The 22,855-nt window shown below is 36.2% G+C and overlaps 1 protein-coding gene across 1 annotated transcript in view; it reads left to right on the top strand.

Annotated features, from left to right (window-relative positions):
- ITPR2 (inositol 1,4,5-trisphosphate receptor type 2) overlaps window positions 1–22,855 on the top strand; it is a 516,873-nt gene that overhangs the window by 395,858 nt on the left and 98,160 nt on the right. Inside the window, 3 exon segments of the mRNA XM_017864487.1 lie at window positions 13,091–13,198; window positions 17,447–17,639; window positions 20,430–20,555. Coding sequence (XP_017719976.1) covers window positions 13,091–13,198; window positions 17,447–17,639; window positions 20,430–20,555 — 427 coding nt within the window.

Genomic DNA, 22,855 nt, shown 5'->3' with positions numbered 1-22,855 from the left:
ATTCTTGGACCTTGTGCAAGAAAGAATTTGGGGCAAGTCCATAGAGCAAAGTGGAAGCAAGTTTATCAAGAAAGTAATGGAATAAAGAATGGCTACTCCATAAACAGAGCAGCACCAAGGGCAGCTGGTTGGCTGTTTTTATGGTTATTTCTTGATTATATCCTAAACAAGGGGTGGATTATGCATGAGTTTTCTAGGAAAGGGGTGGGAAATTCCTGGAACTGAAGGTTCCTCCCCTTTTTAGACCACATAGGATAAGTTCCTGACATTGCCCTGGCATTTGTAAACTGTCATGGCACTGGTAGGAGTATCTTTAATCATGCTAATGCAATATAATTAGTGCATAATGAGCAGTAAGGACAACCAGAGGTCACTTTCATTGCCATCTTGGTTTTGGTGGGTTTTGGTCAGCTTCTTTACTGCAACCTGTTTTATCAGCAAGGTCTTTGTGACCTGTACTTTGTGCCAGCCTCCTATCTCATCCTGTGACTAAGAATGCCTAACCTCCTGGGAATGTAGCTCAGTAGATCTCAGTCTCATTTTATCCAGCCCCTGTTTAAGATGGAGTCACTCTGGTTCAAATGCCTCTGAAAGAATGAACATACAAGGCATATATTAATTATTGTATTTAGCTCATGATGGCTTAGGTCATAGAAGAATTCTGTTTTAGTATTGAATGAGAGAAGTGGGTCTTTATGTTATGTTAATATTGCATATAAAGTACTTCATGTATCTGAAACTATTAATAACATCGTTTTACTTATAGATAATTCATGACCTCATTGTATAATCCCCAAGACACTTACAATGCAGGCAGTAACTGTTCATATACCTATATGTTTATGTTCAATACCCCTCTTTAAATGGCTTCTTTACCAGTTGGTTATATATTTCTTAAGAAAGGACAATGAGTTTTTCTAAATGAGTTTTTCTTTACATTTTCTCTTTCTTCCCTTCCTCTCCTACTTTTCATGCCCTCTCTTTGTCTTTTCATTTGCAACCTGGGTCATTTAACTTCTGAATGACTAGATAACATTTAAAGGGTATTGGGTGTCACAGAATGAACAAGTAACAAAATATATCTGCTCAAAATTCTTTGTCTCTTTTCAGTTTAATTCAACTGATCCGAATCCCTACTTAGAGTTGAAATTCACCTTGCCACCTCATTTCCTCCGTTATTAGGTTTGCCTGGTTTGCCTTTGAAATGCAGAAGTTCATTTGAGCAGTAATTCTCTCACTTTTAAGAACCACTCTATCTCACAAAAGCTGACCTTTTTTTTTTTTCTTAGCAGCTGTTGATTAGACAGTTAAACAGAGCTCTGAGATAACAATGGCATATTTCTCAGTCTGATGTAACTCAGAAATAGAGAGCTGAAGCAACCTGAAATTGAAATGCTTTCAAGCAATTGAGCTTAAAGTTCCTGAAAATTATCTCGTAGTGCTTCTTCTCAGTTCCCCACATTCCACCCCCAATTTTACATCTGGCTAATTTGCGCACTTCAGATTGGATTCCTGAGCGTACACTGGCAGTGTGAGAACTGTTGCGGAACTCATCATTATAATTTCAAGCCTCTAATTAACCCACTTTAAAGTGGCTTTGTCAAGACTATGAGCAACAGAAAAGCAATTGACTCATTCTTGGAATAGGTATATCATAGAGAAAAGTAGAATAGTAAGATTGTGCTCTTCACTAAGCCTCATTGGTTCAGGAACTTAAGGAACATTAAGAGCACAGATCCTACAGTAATTCTCTTTAGTATATTATTGCAGGTGTTGTTATTTCACAGTTAGGTAAATTAGACATAAAAAGGTCAAACGACTTGAACGTGCTACCATAAAAGTTCAGTGATAAAGCCAGAAATCATTTCTCAGTGTCGATCAGAAGCCACCCCCCATGCCCCACAGCAATTACTTTGAGAACAGGAACTCTCTAAGTTTTCCCAGTCAACCACAGGTACTATTTTAACATGGTCCAACATCTCAAAAAGATGACTTTCTTCACCTTTTGGTGTTTGCCTTAAAAAAATCCCCAGAAACAGTGAAAGAATCAGAATGCTTTTAAAAGATAAGTGATGCTATCATTCCCATTTTTCTTATTGTTGTATATAAATGACTAGGAATTAAAACATTTCTGGCCAGGCACAGTAGCTCAAGCCTGTAATCCCAGGACTTTGGGAGGCTGAGGCAGGCAGATAACAAGGTCAGGAGATCTCAAGACCATCCTGGCTAATATGGTGAAACCCCGTCTCTACTAAACATACAAAAAATTAGCTGGTCATGGTGGTACGTGCCTGTGGTCCCAGCTACTCAGGAGGCTGAGGCAGGAGAATCGCTTGAACACGGGAGGCGGAGGTTGCCGTGAGCTGAGATTGCACCACTGCACTCCAGCCTGGGTGACAGAGCAAGACTCTGTCTCAAAAAACAAACAAACAATCAAACAAATAAAACACCACATTTCTCATATTTGCATATAATATTGTAATTCATCATTTTCTAAAAACTCAATTTATTTCAGAAAATTAAACACATATGCCATTAAAATTGAACTAATAAATAAGCAAAAAATACTCTATGCCATTCTTCCATCCATCTGTCCATCCATCTATCCATCCAAAAAGTATTTGTTAAGCAACTCTTCTGTGCCAGACACTGTCCTAGATTATGAATACAACAGTAAACAAAACAAAATCCCTGTCCTTCTGTAAACTACATTCTAGGTGGAGGACATACTAAAATCAAATGAAGAATATTTCATACTCACATATTGTCTGAATTATCATGGAGAAAGATTCTTCTGTTCTGCTAGTGTTTCCCAAACCACACTTGAAATGTGTGGAAGGGGACATGGATGGGAAATATCCAGCAAATTCATTTCTGGATGCTGGAAGAAGCAACTCAAGTAATATTACCTGGTCATCTCTGGATCTGAGGAAAGCATATTATTTCCTGTGTGGGAGTAGTGACACCCAGAAATTTCAAAGACTTGTCTTTAATTACATCAAAAAGAAATAAGGTCAAAGAGATGTCTCTTTTCCATCAGTTCTACATAATGAAAGCAAAAACTCCTAGTGTACACAATTTCAGGGTTTCCCAGAAATCAGTTTCTATGTCTATCTGTGCTGTAGATAACCCCACTTCACATGTGGAATTAGTTTCTTTTCTTGCTTCCTCACCCTGAAATGTTTTAACTCTTTTGACTAGGACACTACCGTAATGATTACTTTAGAATATTTTTGGTGGAATACTGATTTCAGATAAGATGATCTACATACACATTATTTTGTTTCATTTCATTTTAGTCACTCGGAAAATATTGATATATATTCTTACATGGATATCAAAACCAATTAAGAATTATACCTCATTAAATTTCACATGAAAACTACAAAATAGTAAGCATTTTCTGTTAAAGTGATGAATTATTTATAAAATCTGAAATCAGTAGCTTCTGAAGTATCGAAGAAGTAGGAGAAGGTATAACCTGTTTTAATTGAAAATGGAACTAAAGAATAAAATTTGCCTTAAATAACTGTAGGGAAAAATCTTGTTTTACAAGATAAATATTTTATCTCTTTTCATGAAAATAAACATATAAATTAATTCATAAACTAATATATTTCATATATATTACATATAATTATACAAACCTCCTGGGATTAAAGTAGTTTTTACTCTTTTAGTACATGTCTTAGTCCATTTTCTGTTGCTATAAGAGAGTACCTGAGACTGAGCAATTAATAAAGACGAGAGATTTATCTAGTGACTGGGAAGTCCAAGATGCAGGCATCTGCATCTGGTCACCTTCTGGTGAGGGTCTCGTGCTGCAACATCACATGGTGGAGAAAGGAAAAGGAAGCAAGTATGTGCTACCATGGCAAAGCCCAAAGCAGCCTTTCTGCATAACCTCCTGCTCTCAAGATAGCAAGTCCAGTCCCTTGAGAGCGAGAATGCACTCACTTCCTCTGAAAATTAACCCAGTCCCCTCAGGAGCAGCATTAATTCCTCTTAATGACCTAATCACTTCCCAAAGACCCTACCTCCCAAAATCACCACACTGGGGACAAAATTTCCAACACATGCATTCTGGGTGACACACTCCATGCAAAGCATTATGGAAATTCATGAGCCCAGAAATTAGAAGCTATGGGTGACAAATAACCAATTGTTTAAAATTAAGTGGAGCATATTTTGTACTTCTGATCCTAATCTCAATTTTTTTGAAAATGTGTTCAGTAAATATGTTACAGAGTATCTACATGTTAACATTTCTCCTGTATGCTTTTAATGGAAAAAAAAAAAAAAACTTCTTTAAAATACTTGATTCTTTTATGTGTAAGTTTGGTTAAAAAAAAAAAAACTGGTGGATTTTCACTCAAGAATCCAAATTGCTTATGGTGATAACATCTACTATCTATTAGAACAGTGGTTTACAAATGTTAGCAGGATTGAAATCACTTGGAGGGCTTGTTAAAACAGATTGTGGGGTGCAGCAGGAGAGGGGTGTACTCCTTCGTAGTTTCTGATTTGGAAAGCTTGAGGTGGGGCCAGAGCACTTGCATTTCTAATGTGCTTCCTGGTAATGCTATTTAGCTGTCCCAGAAACCCCATTTTGAGGACCATTCTATTAGGATGAGTGTTAGCCATCTGTAGGAAGGTTAGCTCCATCAAACGTCACAACACGTTGTAATGCTTGATGATAAAATCATAGTACAAAGATAGCCTACTTACTGAAAACTGCCCTAAATCATTTTAAAGTGCATTGTTTGTGGAACGTTTTCCTCCTTTTTATCTCTCCTGCTTTGTCCTGCTTCAAGGGTTGAGCTGTCATGAATCATTTATTTATTATCATCACTAAGGTCTTTTATCAATTTTACTATAGTTTAACACAGACCCTAATGAGTAGGAGTCTAAATCATTTGAAATTAGGACATGTTTGTTTCATTTTTTAATTCTGGCAAATTTATTGTTATTTTGCACCTATCTTCGTCTTAGTTTGGCTACCATTATAAAGGAAATAACAAACTGATATCTAAGAACCATAGTGGATTTTTAAAAAGATAATAGATAAATGTAACTTACAATGTTTTTAAAACTCCTTGGGTGAAGGTTGTACAGTGCAGAGTGATGCTGGTGGCATTCTAGAGTCGCTCCTTCAGTACTGCTGGGGAGGGAAGGGATCAGTTCCTTACTTTCCTACAGTGTGTGGGGTTTGTGGTGTGTGTGTGTGTGTGTATGTATGTATTGAGAGAAAGCTGTCTTGAGAGCTCATGATTTCCCTTAGGTCTGTGGTCCTTTGGTCTGGTTGTCCATGAATCCTCCAGAGCTGTCTTGCAAGGTACTCGAGAGTTTGTGTTGTGTCTTCCCGAGGTTTGTCTGTATTCTTTGGAATGATCACCCCTGCTGTCCTTTCTGTCCACTGCCACATTTTCCTTCTGGCTGTGCTTTCTTTAAGGCTTTCTCTTTAGATTCTCAAAAACCTATTTTGAAAGTTGAGAAACATGAACATTGCTTCTTTCTGTTTCCATTCCAGTTATATACCAAAATCTGCTCAAGATGATGTGGACAACTCTGTTTGACTAGGGAACAAGGGTGTCTGGGAAAGAAAGAAGGACAAGAATTAACTTTCCAAGAAGGACAGATTTGTTAGCTTTTCTAACTAATCCATTCCATTGTACTATTTGGTGGGGTATAAGGGCTTTCATCTGCTTCCCATGGCCCATCTCATACCCTTTCCCATTTTCCCTCCTGACTTTCCCCTCCTGCTGCACTCTAAGGTTCTCAACCCCTCCGGAAACTACTATCTCCTCTTTGAGAAAAGAGTGCATACAGCTCTTCCTGTGTCTTCTGGATTGTTTAGGTTCAGACTAATGCTGGATATTCCTGGTGGTTTCTGGCTGCCTCAATTCTGCTGACTAAAGTGGGGAGAATGTGCTCCTCCCTCCTAGGAATTCTTGAAGCTGATCTTCTTCTAAAGTGGTCTAAGTACCAAATATTCACTTGCCATAGAGCCATAGTGAATATTTTCTGACTGAGACCACACAGTTGAGTCTCATGTGGGAAAGCCTTTTCTTCTTTCTCACAGGACTCTGACCCTACTAACGGAGGAGTAATTCTGGCATCAGTATTTGGGAAGACCAGTTATTTTTTCTGTGGTCTGTGTTCTTTATGAAGGACCTCACAGTACTGCGAGGAACCCTGGGCAGATGGCATCATGCCCAAATGGATCCTGTCTTATCCCCAAATTCCATATTTAAGAGAAAGGAAAAAAGAGATGAATAGAATCTCAGTTTACCTTGCCATAGTCAAGAGAAAAGTTCCTTGGTGGTTTTTATTAACTTCCTAGGGCTGCCATAACTAATGTCCACAACTTGGAAGCTCGCAATGGCAGACATTTCTTGTCTCACGGTTCCGCAAGCTGAAAGTCCTAAGCCAAGGTGTTAGCAGGACCATGCTCTCTCTGAAGGCCCTCGAGGAGGATCCTTCCTTGCCTCTTTTCAGTGTCTGGTGTTTGCCAGCAGTTCTTGGCATATGTTGGCTTATATCACTCCAGTATCTCCTGTGTCATTACATGGCATTCTCCTTTTGTGTCTGACTGTGCCCATATTTCCCTGTTCTTGTAAGGACTCTAGTCATAGGATTAAGGCCCACCCTAATCCAGTGTGACCTGATTTAACTTCATCACATCTGCAAACTCCTGTTTCTGAATAAGATCGCATTCATAGGTACCAGGAGATAAGATTTGAACATGTGTATCTTTTTGGCTTGATTTGGACACAATTCAACCCACCACAGTATTCTGTGTTTGAACTCACACAGGCATTTAGTGTGGCTCCCAATTCCCTTCTAGTCCTCTTCTCATTGCCCATCCTCCATGGCTTGGCTCATGGGATCCCTCTCTCTATGCAGAACCACTTCCTCATGCCATTCTTTCTTCCTCCTTTCTACCTGGACATTTCATCCATTCTTTAAAACCTTTATCAGATGCACTTCTTAAATGGTTCCTTTCCTCGTGCCACCAAATCTAATGTGATTCCTTGTAATTCTGCCCTCATTTTTCCTTGTATTAATTACATGTCTATCATTGTTTTAATTCCTCCAACTAGAAAGTCGGTTGCCTGAAAGAAGAAAATAAATATTGCTCATCTCTATCATCCCACGGTAGCTAAAACCGTGCTTTACACTTTACAGGGTCACAGAATCAGAGAAAAAAAGTAGATGTTTTGAAAACAGGAGGCTTCCATATTTTGCACACTAGAATAGGTAAAGCCTTAGTTTTTGCCCCCTTCTGCTGATTTTTCTCTGCTTCAAATAGGGGTAGTGTTTGGCATGAAGTCATTGTATTGTAATACAATTGCCTGAATATACAAGGCAATTATTCCGACTTCAGGCTCCAGCTCACTTTGTGATCTTGAGAAAGCCAATTGCTATGTCACAGTTTTACCAATTAATAAAATTGGAACTCACATAAAGAAAATACAGATGAAAAGTAGTAAGGAATAATTATTATTGAATGTCATTGAAGTATGGTTTCTTGATTTTTTTTCTCCATCCTTACTTGGACCCAAACTGAAATGAACATTAAAATCCTAGTGATAAGAAGATAAATGTGAAATGGATAATAAAGGATGCCACTAAAAATAAAAAGCCCAAGTCTGTCATCTTTATTCCCTAATCTTGGATTCAAAAAATACATGGTGTTGCTCAAAGACTCTGTTGCAGGTTATGTATGTTTATGTATAAGGTTTGCACTTATGTGTCTGTCTGTATTTTATGAATATATACATATACATGTTTTTATTCCTATTGAGTGATGCATCTATATTTAAATTATAAGTGTGTCATGATTGATAATGATATGCATGATTTTCCTTTTGTCTTCAACATACAATGAAAGAATCTCTTGGTAGTCTTTCCTGTGGGGAATGTCTTTATTTTTTATTAAGGTTGACTATCCACCAATGCTTTGGATCCTCTCCTCACTAATCTGTATGCATGCACTATACCTACCCATGTATTCATTGCATTGTTATAAAACTTTAATATTGTGATATGTAATACATTATCTCAGGCCTAGTTTTTCTATTTGTAGTAATGACCTAATAAGTGTTCCTTGTTGCTAAAATTCTTTTGAAACTGCATACTAACTGGGTAGGCATCATTTGTGCACCATATATAAAACAATTGCTACTATTTTGGCTCATAAAGATTGTTGTGAAATATAAGTATTTCTAAGACCCAGAGATTCCCCCCATGGCATTTCCCCCTTTTAACATTCAATGCAGTTGCCCAAATTCAGACTCTCATTATCATTAATATTGATTGTTGGTTGGCTTTCTGAAACATGTTTGTATAGTGACATCAGCTAATTTCATGTCCTGTTGGGAGCATCTTTGTCAATGGTAAAGTTGGCTATCGTAAGACGGCAGTCCTTGAATATATTCATTAGCAGTTTTCAGTTTTTAATTAGGATCTAAATTAGATTTCTTATTGTTACAACTCTCCACAGATGTGCCATACTTGTGCAGAAACTTACCAGGTATTTTTACCTTTGGTTTCCAAAGCACATAATAGTAAATGGTGTGATTGCTGCTTTGGATGCTGGGTTTTTTTTCTTTTTTTTAAAAGTCATATAAAAGGGTACGTGGCATATAAAAGTGTGGCGTAGACAAATGTGGCTAAAGAGTCCATCACTAAGACAACTGAATATCTTTGGTTGGCAGTGTGTTCATTCTACAGAATATTTTGAATCAGATTGCATGTATAGGGGACTAAATCCTTTAAAAACTATTGAGCATATGTTAATTGGTTTCTAAGACATTGTATTGTGCTTTCAGTAAACTGTTAATTTGGACCAGGAAAGCTCTGTATTGACATCAGTCATTTTTATGCATTTCACAATCATCGAGATATTCCTTAATTCTTTTGCATTTTGTCTATATAATAGGAATGCTATCCTTGCTTTATCATATAGGGTTCCATTCAACATTGATTGGGTACCCAATAAAAGTGGAACTCACATTAAAAAAACACAGATGAAAAGTACTAAGAAATAATTATTATTGAATATCATCAAAGTGTAGTTTCTTGATTTTTTTTTACCTTGTCCTTACTTGGACCCAAACTGAAATGAACATTAAAATCCCAATGGTAAGAAGATAAATGTGAAATGGATAATAAAGGATGCCACTAAAAATGGTTATTTCCTTCCTCCAAATAGCTTATAATCTATTGGAATACATATGAGTACATAAATAACTGTCAAACAAGAAAAAATATTAAAATATTTTCTTTCTACAAATACTGGAATTTGTACCATTGTCTGATTTCTAATCAGATTTATTTGCCCTTCTTCTTTACAGAGGATGAAACAGAGAGATAATTCATTGAGGCTTAAGAGTTGTTGTCCACTTAAATCCATGAATATATGTTATTAACTAGCCCATTTCTTCATTGATTTCAACCAATATTTATTGACTCTATTTTGTGTATCAAGTTCTGTTTTTGGCACTGAGAACAAAGAGATGAGTAAGACCAGGCCCTTTAATTTGAGGATGTCACAGACTACTGGAGAGATATAATAGTTACTCAGATACAATATGAGAAATTTCGTAATATAGATATGTGCAGGGCTCTATCAGAACACAGAACAGGGAGGAGCAAATAAGCCTCATTAGTCAAGACCCTCTATTACAAAGAATATGAAAGATTTCCGGGTAGAAAAAAACAGTGAAGTTTTCTCTGTTTTGTTTGTATTATTCTTTTTCAATTATATATTTCAAGTTTTCAAAGATGTGTAAAGATGGCTTATCTAATCATGAATGAAAATATTGCTCGATGGCTTATCTAATCATGAATGAAAATATTGTTCTAATACTTTGAACATGTGAAGGGAGGCCTAGGTGAGTTCCTTTTAGAATGCCTCTTCTCTGCAATAAAACAAGACACATGCAGAATCATGTCATTAAGTCAACAGGAGGGAGAGAGGCCCACAGATGTTTCTGTTAAGCAGGATATACTAACTGAAAATGATTTGTATAGATTTGTTTACTATTACATTAAATAACATTAATGGTTTCTTAAAATAACTGCAGCAGTTTTTGACCCTATAAAGTGATCATAAAGAAGTAAAAGTTTTTAAACAAATAAACAGGAGAAATTATTCAAATTACTATCTCACCTTGGGAGACTATCAGTTATGTAAGATTTAAAGAGTTCCAGTATTTAAGTATCTCTTTTTTATGTGTTGTTGACCTTACCCAACAAAACTGTAGATCTCATTATTGACAACTCTCTTTATACTCTGTGACTTTACCCAGACAGCTGAATATTGCCGGAGAAAAACACACAAATATGGTTCCTGGCCTCCCTTTGACCATAACATAAGGGAGACCCTTAAGGCTTTCTGGCAGCACTACTGTATTTCCAAGTCCATGTACTTTCCCTAGCTATTTTATAGCTGCTTTTCATCAGTTATCCAACACCTCCTCTCTCGTCCTCATTATCAGCTTCCTACTTCACTGAGAAAAAAAGTAACCAGAAAAGAACTTCTCAGTGTTCCCATCATCACAACCACCCAACCTCCTGAATCTGTGCCCATATTCCCCACTGTCTCTAAGGGTAAATTTATTCCTATCTAAGGCAAACCCCTTTACAAATGTTCTAGATCATTCCACTCTCACCTAGTCAAGATGTTGCTCTAGTGAATAGTCCCTTTCAAAACCAAACAAACACGATGTTCTATTTTCTGTATTTAAAAAATCCACCTTTATCCCTGCCCTTTTGTCTACCTGCCATCCTATTTCTTGGCTCTCCCTCACACCTGCAGTCCTCAAGAGTTGTCTCTACTCACTCTCCTTGTGTATACCTCCTCGCCTCCCATTCTTTTTTAAAGTCACTACAATTAAGCTTTGGTATCCACCACTTCCTAAAATTGCTGCTGTGAAGCTTTTCAGTGATTTCCGAGTTGCTAAACCAAATGACATTTCCCTGAAGACTTACCTGCCGCATTTAACGCAGATAATCACTCCATCCCTCTTGAAATTATTTCTTCCCTTGGCTGCAAGACACCTGGCTGCGTGGGGTTTTGTTCCTACCTTGCTTAACCAACTTTCTTAGTCTAATCTGCTGGTGTCTTTTCTCTTACTAACCTATATTGGAGTTCCGTGGACCTCCTTTCTCTGTCTAAGCTCACTTTTAGGTGATCTCACTAAGGCTCATGATTTTAAGTATCAGCCATATATTGACGAGCCCTCCATGCACAGCTCCAGCCCTGACCTCTGCCCAGAATTCCTGTACAAAACAATCCAACAGCCCCCACTGCCTTTCAACTAAAGCTTCAACATGTCCACAACCAAAAGTCCTGATTTTATCCTCGCTGAGAATGTAGGCTCGCTCCCGAGGCGATTTTTTGTCTAGTAAATGAACAAACAAATCCAACAGCCCGCTCCTCATCTAAGCATTTCAAGTGTCCACAACACAAAGTCCTGATTTTATCCTGCTAAATGTACTCCTCCTACATTTTTTCTTAGTAAATGACATTTCTAAACTATTAGTTGCTCAGGTCAATAACTTTGGAATCATCCTTAATTCTCTTTCTTTCGTGCCCCAGATCCAGTCAGTAAAGAAATCATGCCAGTTTTGCCTTCAAGAACTGGCCACTTCTTAAAACATGCTGAAGTACCTAAGTGATTACAATAATTTTAGGCTTTCAAACTCATTGAGATTTTTAGAAACCCCTTTAAGTCACAACAAGTTTCATGACTATGGTTTGTAATAAAAATGTGTATAATTCAAATTTAGTTCAAAAAAACATAAATAGAAAATAGGAAATGGTTTTCTTGAGTGATTAATGACCCTGAAAACCAATTCTGAAATAACAATTTTCAAAATGATTTGCTGTAGAGCAACATCAGTGTAATGAATATTTAGCTTACCAAATTATCACTTACAAGGATAATGTTCATTTGGTTTTCTAGGTTCTGAATTATTATTTAAAATTCATCTCTATGATTATAATCACAGTTTGTATTAAGATCTCATGAATCATAGGAAAACTTATCGCTCTATAATGTTGATAAAATACTGGCTCTACCATTTTCTAGCTATGTTATCACAAACAAGTTCCTCACACTCTCCGTGCTTCAGTTTCCTCATCTGTCAATGGCAATAATAAAGAGTGCCTACCACTGAATTTCTTAGTAGGTTCAAGTAAGATCATGTACTTGAAGTACGTAGAATTAGTACCTGTCATGAAGTTGGAGGCGGGCACTGTACTAGGAGTGAGAGAGTTCTGTGGTAGAGTCTTTGCTAGTAGAAGCCCTCAGAGAATTTAAGCATTAATAGGATATTTGATAAGTGAAAGACATTGCAAGGTTTCAGGAATTGCTCGAGACAACCATAAAGGAGACATCTGAAGGCAACATGTATTACTAATGTACAAAGTGAGAGAACTAGTCAGCAAATGCTGTAAACATTCAAATGAGAGGGAAAGATGACTTCCACCACCAGCAGTTTAAAATAATTTATGGTGAAATTTTTGCTTTTTTAAATGCTCAATTTCAATGACAATAAAATCAAGATCTATACCCAGAAAGCACTAATTTTGGCTTACAAACGTGCAGAAACATAGGACTTTATACCAACTACTAATGTAGAGCTTAGATTACATGCTATAAGAGAAACTCTTCTGAAATACAGATACCTATTTATGTGTGTGTAGGAAAAACACACATTTATATTGTTCCCACTACTCACTGATTTATTGCACTGTTGATCACTTTGTTTTTATGTGTATGTAGTGTAAATTTACTATAGACAGTATCAATTATGTATCACTGGGAACATTTCTTCTTCCTGGTACAATCATATATTTACTGAAGACATAAATGTAATCAACAAATATTAATGGCTGGTCATTGTGATTTCATTATCTCTGCCTTTCAAATACAGACATGCTTTCCTGAAGTGTAACTAATTGTCCTTAACCCTAGGACTGTGAAGCTATGTATACAAGTAGACAAAATTATTTCAAAGTTCGACCCCAGGAAAGGGTAAAAAAGGACCTAAAACCTTTATCTTTTCCCCACTCTAGTTGGCCCGCCACAATAAACTATTGCAGCAGATGCTCAAACCAGGATCGGATCCAGATGAAGGAGATGAAGCCTTAAAGTATTATGCCAACCACACTGCACAGATTGAGGTAACCATCTATTATTTATTGAAAGGGACCAACTGTGAAAAGTTATGCTTACTTTCTATTTTAGACCATTTTCATATTTTTTTCTAGAGCAATGATGCAGAATTGAGTGGTTTAAAGTGAAAAATGTATAGTAAAAGGATGAGTGAGGAGTGATGTATAGGAAAATGAGGTGTACATCTTTCAAAGTTGTCTTTTTACTAAGACTATATGTAAAATTTCTTTTGTAATCAATAGATTTTTTTAACCATAGAAGCAATTAATCATTGCAGAGCAATAGTGTTTGAGAGATGGGATTATTATAATAGAAGGCTTCATTCAGGAAAAGGTATCTTTTTTAAAATTGTGGAAGGCTTATTAAAATAGAGATCTCCAACAATTCACAAGTGGAGTAAACATGAAAGAAACTAATACAGTTTTCATATTGATACCATAGCCTTGGAAAGGTTTAACAGTTTCCATTTTCAGTATGCAGCAATTGACCTCCCCCGACCCTCATAAATGAGACATTATTTAATGGTTGGTGGCAGTTCAGGAGGTGTGGGTCAAAATGGACTTATCATTATATGTTCTGAGACCCATCTGGCTGTCATTTACTAGCTCTGGTATCATTTTGACACTGGCTGGCAGAGCTAATCAGGCAGAAGTGAGCAGAGTAGTTGACGCTTGTCACTCCTATAATTTACGTTTATACATTCATTCATTTTGGCAGATATTTTTTACTTTTCAGCAGAGTGCATAATGGGCATCACTGTGTTTACTCTCGGAATATATAACCCCTACACTGTATTGTTTACTATTGCCATACCTTTGTGTCACAGAAATGGATACCTTGCTCACATTTGTAAACATTAATAGTAGCACAACTTTGGTGTTAGACTTGACTAAGTGGAACCCATGAGCTGGACTAGCAGCAAAAATATTTCTGTATAAGTAGAAATAGGTCTTCAAGCCATGAAGGTCTTAAGGAAGATCCCAGAAGTCAAAGTACAAAGCTAGGAGATCAGAAGAGACCAGGGAATAGGAAATAGAGTGAGCAGGCCATGCAGAGAAGTTTGGTTAATGCCTGTGAGAGATGGGAGCTGTCGATGTTGTTTTATTGATTCCAGCAGTGAGGAGAGATTTAGCTATAAATACATACATTCAGTAAATATTTACTGAGAACTTAACTCTCTACCTATTCACACATATAGAAGATAATTCTGTGTCATAAGTATATAAACAAAGGGCCAAGGAAATGTAGAGAAAATAGTAATTAGTGGTGCCTGAGCAATTTCAGTGGTAATTAGTGGTGCCTGAGCAATTTCAGGATAGATTTCACTGAGAAGGTTACCTTTAAGAATGTATTGAAGATTGAGTATGAGTTTCTCCTTCAGAATGGGGATTTCAGAAGGAAGAAAGTAAGCGAAGGGAAGGTAAAAAACACAGGAAGGAGATGACTATTTTCAAAAGATCAATCTGGTTGCTGTTTGGAGACAAGACTGGAAAAGAGAGTGGGATAGAAAACACACATAGATCAGATAGGAAGATATTATAATGGTAAATGTGAGAGATGATATCGAAGATGGCTGGACTGGAAAATACATATATATAGATACATACATGCATGTACATCTCTATATAGTGATATATATATATAGTAAACACACACATATACATATACATATTGACAGGGCTTGAAGCTGAATTGCACATGTTAGGAGAATGGTGTGCAAAAGGATGTCCTCTGGGCTACTCATTTGAATAAATGAGCAAAAGTTGGTGCCATGTATGAGAATGCTAGGAGAGAGTGAAGTTTGGCAGCTAAAATATAGAAGAAGATTATTTGTTCATTATTGGATAGATTGAATTCGAGGTGACTTTGAGTCATCCATGGAGTTCGATATACAAGTCCGGGTTTCAGAGGAGTGGTCCAGGCTGATGAACTCATTCATCAGTTCTCATGTTCATCCAAAGCCAGCTCACATGACCTACTCAGAGAGGCCTTCCTCCCTTCTCCAGGCATTCATTAATTTCATCTCACTGTGTATGCTTCCACAACAGTTTGGTTATTCTGTTAGTTTAATATTTATCACATTGGAATATTATTAGCTTCATATGTGTCACTTCTCCCTTACTTGAGGCAGGGACTGTTCTTGGTCATCTTTGTATTTCCAAAACTGAACCCTGTGCCTTGAACGTAACCACAACAATTCATGTTATTGAGAATAATAGTTTGTCTGCAAGTTGTAGACTTAAAGACCCTGGGAAATAGGAAGAGCCTCACGTCTAATCGCCCATCTAAGAAGGTATTGCCCTGTAATAATCTGCTTCTGCTTTAAATTCTTCCTGCAATAGAGTTCTCACTACATCACGAGGAAACTGATCTGATTTTGAATGACTCTAATAATTAGAAACTTTTTTAAAATAAAGAATTAACATTAGCCCATTTTAATATTTACATTCAGAACATTTTCCCCCCTCAACATGATAACATCTAAAGAGCCATCATGATTACTAAACTACAAGCTCTTACCCATTGGAGTTGGTGTTGTTTTTTCTCCAACATGCCTCACCTAAAGACTGAATAAGCATTTGTTGAATAAATGTATTGAAAAATCATCCATCTCTGGTTTTTTGCAGTTCACACACCTCCATTTCCTTCAGTAATCTCTCCAGTTTGTCCATGCTGTTTGCAAAATGTGGCAACTGTAATCAAACATAACATTTCATAAAAGGACTGAAGAGCTTGGCTTATAATAATCTAGACACGATTTCTTTGATGAACCCTGAGATTTTTTAAAAAATATTTGATACTATTGGATCAAGTAAACCTTTTTTCCCCATATGGTTGCCTGTCATACCAAATATGTCCAATTATTTTGTACAATTGATTTTAGTAATCTATATCCAGGAATTTTTATTTACCATACTAAATTTCATGTAGTTTGCTTTATGACAGTATTCTGGTATGTAATTGAATATATCACATATCATTTAGGATACCTTCAGTTACAAGTTTAATAGAATACCACACTGACAATTGTTTAGACAGTAAAATTTCATCTGATGGGAAGTCTGGAGTACCAGTAGTTCTATAATTGATTCAGTGACTCAGTGATGTCTTAAAATATGCAAAATCTTCACGTATTTATACTAGGTTCCTTATCATGCTGACTCTATCTCACCTCATGGTTGCAAAATGGCTGCTACAGTTCCAAGCATCATGCCCTTAGACCCTTTTGTTCTAAGCAAGAAGAAAGATGGTACAGGCAAACCAAAGAAACAAAAACAAACAAACAAAAAACTTTTGTTTTATATATTTGGTTTTCATTTTGTTTTGTTGTTGTTGTTGCTGCTGTTGTTGTTGTTTTGTGTGTCTCTTATGGCTCTCTGCCTTTACCAACAAACAAAATCTCTCCTGGAAGCCCTTTCGGGAGATTTCTCTTTATGCCTCACTTTCTAGAGGTACAGCCCATGACCACCACCACACCAGTCAGTAGCAAAGGGAAGCAGAATTACTCTTTTGGGTTAAGCCAATCCTTATTCATTCCTGAGAACTGGGCACTGTACATAAATGTGAACCTTGAAATTTAGGCTACATGAACCCTTGTTACATAGTAAAGCTGTATGAAAATAGTCAGCCTTTTTTTTTTTAGTCTAAAGTTAAACAATCACAAATAACAAATAGGGGAGGCTCAAAATTATGGGTATTTAAATATGGGTATATGTTTACATGGATGTTGTACCTACAAAAATATGTTTTGCCATGAGTAAGAGAACATTTTAATGATATAAAGCACTTTTCTCTGTAGAGTTCAGACACATAATGTTGAATATGTCATTTGTTACCTGAAAGCCCCTTTTAGGACGAAGAGGCTAAGAACAAGATACAAATAGTATAAGTGCTATATTTAAGCCTACCCAGCCAATCACTTTCTAATTGAGACTGTCTTAGTTTTAGGATGTACTTCACAAAAATAAAAATGGGTGGCAGAAGTATAATGCTAACCCAGAAAGAATAAAAGGTTTTTAGTTTTTGTTATGTTAAACAAAGTATAGTGTTTATGATATATTAGTCAATTAATTTCTCTTTTTTAAGAGAAAATGCAAAGTAGTGTAGTAAAAGGGTTCTTTCAGATATTTCAAGTTGGCATATTTTTTCACAACTGAGTTCATGAAACATCATCTTCAAACTCATATTAAAAACAAAAGCAAGTCTAAGGCTGAGGTGTCCAAAAGGCTAAAAACAATGCAAATTAATGTTTTCAGATTGTCCGGCATGATAGGACCATGGAACAAATAGTTTTTCCTGTCCCCAATATATGTGAATACCTCACTCAAGAATCCAAGTGCCGTGTGTTCAATACAACTGAAAGGGATGAACAAGGAAGTAAAGTGAATGACTTTTTCCAGCAAACAGAAGATCTCTACAATGAAATGAAGTGGCAAAAGAAAATCAGGAGTAAGTACAGTAAACTGCAATGGTTAGTTTTATGCATAGTGGTAGATAATTTGGTACTTTGGGACGCATGATGCAGCTAATTTAAATTGTTTTTTAATTTCTTGCCAGTCTGACATACTGAATTCACTTGCAGGCTTGAGGATGTCCACTTAGTCTACCACTGGAGCCAAGACACCTGCAGCTTAAGGAAAACAGAAAGCCCTAACTAATTACATCAACTCTTCATAATGATCCTTTTTTTAAAATAAATATTATGAAATGCAGGGTTGCAGCTGTACGTTTTCAAATGTTGAACAGTTGTAGGTTTGAAGCCCATGAGTGGGCCCTGACTGGCCTGTCAGTGAATAGGATTGAGAGACATCAGCTCCTGCACACTCTTCCTCTATTGTCCTGAAATTGAGGGGCTTGTTTCATGTTTTGCTGAGAGTAATTCTTTCTTTGAACATATCTTTACCTCCCCTCACCAAACAAGCTCTACATGTCATGACACTTGTATTTAAATAAGACAATGTTATAATATTTCAGTTAAAAAATCAGTTTAGTACCGTTCCCATGACTTATCTCTTAGATCCCAAATCTATTAGGAAACACTGACTTTTAAAATTTAAAATTTTAGAATTTTTAAATAAACTTTAGTTTGTTTTCCAAGATAAGGGATCTCATGAGTTTTTCACAAAAGTCAGTGGGGGAAACTCTTGAGTAGGTCTTTTTCAGTCCCTTGGAGTTTTCTAGACAAACAGGATATGTTCTCAATACTTCTATTCAAAGGTATTTCATTATGCTAGTTTTCAGGAACTTTAGTAGGTACGATTTATGAATTCGAGTGGTGCTCGAGAAATGTCTTTAGGTATAGGGGTGTGGTATGCATTTTCAGGCTTTTAAAACAGAATGTTTTTTAAAAAATCAAAATTATTCTCCCTTAGCAATTTACCATGTAGAGCCTTATGGAATTCAGTGAAAATTTTGGGTGTCTGAAATACATATGAAGACACGATTTCATTTGGAGCATTTAAAAAACATACATTTTCTGGCCAGGCATGGTGGCTCATGCCTGTAAATCCCAACCCTTTGGGAGGCTGAGGCAGGCAGATCATGAGGTCAGGAGATTGAGACCATCCTGGCTAACACAGTGAAACCCTGTCTCCACTAAAAATATAAAATATTAACCAGATGTGGTAGCATGTGCCTGTAGTCCCAGCTACTTGGGAGGCTGAGGCAGAAGAATCGTTTGAAACCAGGAGGCAGAGGTTGCAGTGAGCCAAGATTGCACCACTGCACTCCAGCCTGGGCAACAGAGCGAGACTCTGTCTCAATAAAACAAATAAACAAACAAAAAACAAAACAAAACAAAAAACACATATATTTTCTCCTTGACAATAAATTGAATACTGAACTAGTGCTTTGGGGGGGTCTGTGCTTTTAAAAAAAAATAAGCATTTTGTCATTTACCAAAAATTAATTCTTAAAATAATTTTCAATGTACATTTTACTGTAAAATTTGGAAGCAGCTTATTATGAGGCCATAGGCAGAATCTAATTCATTTGGTGGACTCAATAGTGAGGATTTGTTATTACAAATGCATGCATCAACATCTTCTAATTTTGTCTTAATAGTCTACCTTTAAAAACGAGGACTCCTAATTGAGGAATGATGGAGATGCAGATGTTTACAGTTTATGGTACATTAGTCAATTAAATGGCATAGCTAATCATAGCATATTTTGGCATTGGAATGTTCCCTTCCAAGAGAAGGAAAACAAGATGGACTGAAGCGAAGTACAGTTTGTAAGTAGGCAATAGGCTCTAGGTTGAAATTCACAGGGTTTGTCTACAAAGTTTATCATTTCCATTTGAAAACCAATGTGCCTTTCCCCCTTGATTAACTTAAATTTTTTAATCCTGGTGTTAAGTTTTTAAAAGTTGGAGAATGGACAAGACCTATAGGAGCCATGTGAGTGCCCAGTGCAGGCTAGTAAGTTTGGCTCTCATTCAAACTTACGTGCATTACAAGTCTGTTCAGTTATTTAACAGAGGTGGAAAGAACTGACTTTTGGTTAATGTAAACTGTATTCGATTGATGCATTTACTAATTCATTTCTGATGACAGACAGAGTCCTTTGTTGAATATATTCAGCAAAGCCTGTTCCACTTATTAGTAGTTTTTATTGTAGTGCTCATTTTCTTCTGCTGTTTCAAACCCAACAAGGTCTTAGGAAGATTTAAGGTTTAAAATGTAGATAATATTATAAATCACTAGTTCCCTGTCAGGAGTACTATGTCTCATGATTAGGTTTCATAGTTTCAGGTAACTGTGACTGTGTCGTAGGAATTTTCATTAGAAATACATCTGTGCTATGGGTTTGGAGTCTTTTTATTTGACTTTAAGGCATGGGAGTGGGACCAATTTATCGATATTACCAAATTATCCAGTGAAGTATATCATTTCATTAAAAGGGACCCCAGGCAACTGCTAAACTGCTCTGAGGATAGATTACAGAGAATTATTACAGAATCACCTTTTCTGACCACCTTTAGCGATTACAAAATTCCTCGCCCTTCCACAGTGGTTTAGGCCTAAACTGGCTGAAGGATGAAAAAAGGAATCAAATTTCACTCCTTTATGGTTCTGATTGTTTTAATAAACTTACTTAAGTCAAATATTTATTTAAATAGGTTTTATAATAGTTTACAAAAATGATGCATTTAGTAAAATATTGTTTTGGTAAGCCTCGTGTGTTGAAACCAAAATTTATTTTTCTGTTCTGTTCCTTTACGCCTCTCACTTCCTAGATAACCCTGCACTGTTCTGGTTCTCAAGGCACATCTCTCTCTGGGGGAGCATTTCCTTCAACCTGGCTGTGTTCATCAATTTAGCTGTTGCTCTCTTCTACCCATTTGGGGATGATGGAGATGAAGGCAAGTGCTCGTTTTTCCATAAAGATAAATATTTTAAAGTTCCCACTTAACTATTTAGAGCTTCAAAATAAGAATAGTTTCATTCCTGTTAAATGGATTTTTCTATACTTGTTGGAAGTAGACTATGATAGTAAATAGAATAGGCAGAAAAGTGTGGTCAATAGAATTGTTATTTTTTAAAAAGCTCATATACACAATTGTTATTAGAGCTATATTATATCTTGGCAAATAAAGCAATGAAAAGATTTGTCATTTCTACCTAATTATTATGACCCCAAACATTTTTATACTGTATCATTTCAGTTATACAAATGACAGCTCTGTGCCCAAATATTAATTGTTGTTACCTAAATACTGGCATTTATATTTTACTCTCTTTGTTTTCTGTCTTGTCTAAGATTTCTATAGTAAGCGTACATGTAATCTAGAAATAATTTTTAATTCTATACTAAAGTCAGGGATTCTTAAGATAATTAAATGTTTGTCATCTGAGGTTTCAAAAGTGAACAGCATATGACAAGACAATAATAGGAAATAAAGGATACTGAATATGAAACTAATATTATTAAACTAATAATACAGAAGCAAAAATGAGAAAGTATATCATTTTAGGTGAAATTAGAAATATAGGAGAAATATACTGAATCGTGAGACTTTGGGAAGTAAGTTTTGTGTAAGTTTGGTGGAGAGCATGGGAAGTATGTTACAGGTTTGGACTACAATCTGGTAAATAACTTTGGAATGGGCATGGAAAGAATGGCTTGGAAGAAAAGATAGAGAAATCAGCTAATAATAACCATGCAGTGCTTTTGCGTCTCATCATTTCGTGGGATTACTGTGAGAATTTAATGAGATGCTGTAGGTAAAGCATTTAGAATAGTACCTGATAAACCTTCAATAAAGTTCAATGGTGGTGGTTGCTGTTTAAAAGGTACATATTTATACTACAGAAAGAAGCCTCGAGGAAAGAGAGTATGATAAGAGCAACAGGTATTTCAGCCTATTTCAGATGAACTGGGGTGGGCAGAAAAGGAAATCAGAGTCCGAAAGTCATTTGCTCTTTTACAGATTCTTTACAGGTAACATAGATATCAAAGTTCTAAACTTTAGCTGTAATCTGAGTAGTCATGAATAACCACTGTTTTTGGAAGGCATACCCAGAAAAAAAGAAGAATATTAAGCAATGGAGTGGATGTATGAGTTAAATAGCAGTGAAAATGTAACACATATTTGGCCATCCATTATAGAGCAACTGCACATTCACCAGGAAGTAAAAACGGCTTTCTCTTCACTATGTTTAGTCTCCTTTAGTGATAAACTCTTAGCATGGAGGAATATAACTCTTGGGAGGAAAGAAGTCCAGCATGAAATGATAAATCAATATCATCTGCACACAGAATGCAGACAAGATTATAGAGTCCCAGTTAGTAGAAGCATAAAGTCTTAAAAAAGGAAGCAATTCTGGAAATCATCTAATATCAAGCACTCATTTGACAGATGAACAGATGGAAGTCCAGAAAGCCTAAAAAATAACAGATCTTAGAGTAGAAGGCTAACCCTTTTGTGTCCAATCTAGGATCTTTCTCCGTGGATTGGAAGCATGTCATTAACAGGCGCCCCTTCTTCATACAGGACCTGATTTCCCTTGAGTTCCATTCCATGATCTCCCTTTCTTGACCACCAGAGCCAATGTATGTAGGCTCTGCTGCCACCTATTGTACATGAAATATAAGAGTGATGGGAAATGCCACCCCTCTGGGCAGTTGCTCTTTACTCATTCAGGAGAAGCAGAACACATGGTATTTGTAACACTTGCCTGGCCAATAATAGTTATAATAGTAATACTGATAATAATAACAGCAGCGGATGTTGTTCACCACTTAGACTGGGTCAGGAAAATGCTAAGCACTTCGCATAAATTTCACTTAATCTTCCTGACAAATCCGTATTCTTATGAAGGAAGAATATCCTTATGGATGAAGAATATTTTTATGGATGAAGAAACTGAGGCTGAAGATTTGCCTTGTAATTAGAGTTCAAAACTATGTATTTTAAAATAAGCTCACCAGGTATTGCTGGTGCAACTGGTCCTTGAAAAAGGACTTGGAATAACAGATTTTCAAAGACGTTCTTTACCCATTAATGGTGGGATGGGAGGAGCATTTTCTCTCCTTAATACTTTATATATGTATCCATTTTCTATAATAAACATATTATTTTAATAATACAAATGTTTTTTAATTTACTCTATATATTTTTAAATCTTAAAAAGTATGAAGTTTATCTTTTTTTTTTTTTTT

The sequence above is a fragment of the Rhinopithecus bieti genome, unplaced genomic scaffold, assembly GCF_001698545.2.
Source record: "Rhinopithecus bieti isolate Rb0 unplaced genomic scaffold, ASM169854v2 scaffold_72161, whole genome shotgun sequence".
Classification (NCBI taxonomy): Eukaryota; Metazoa; Chordata; class Mammalia; order Primates; family Cercopithecidae; genus Rhinopithecus; species Rhinopithecus bieti.
This window is presented reverse-complemented; position numbering and strand designations above follow the sequence as displayed.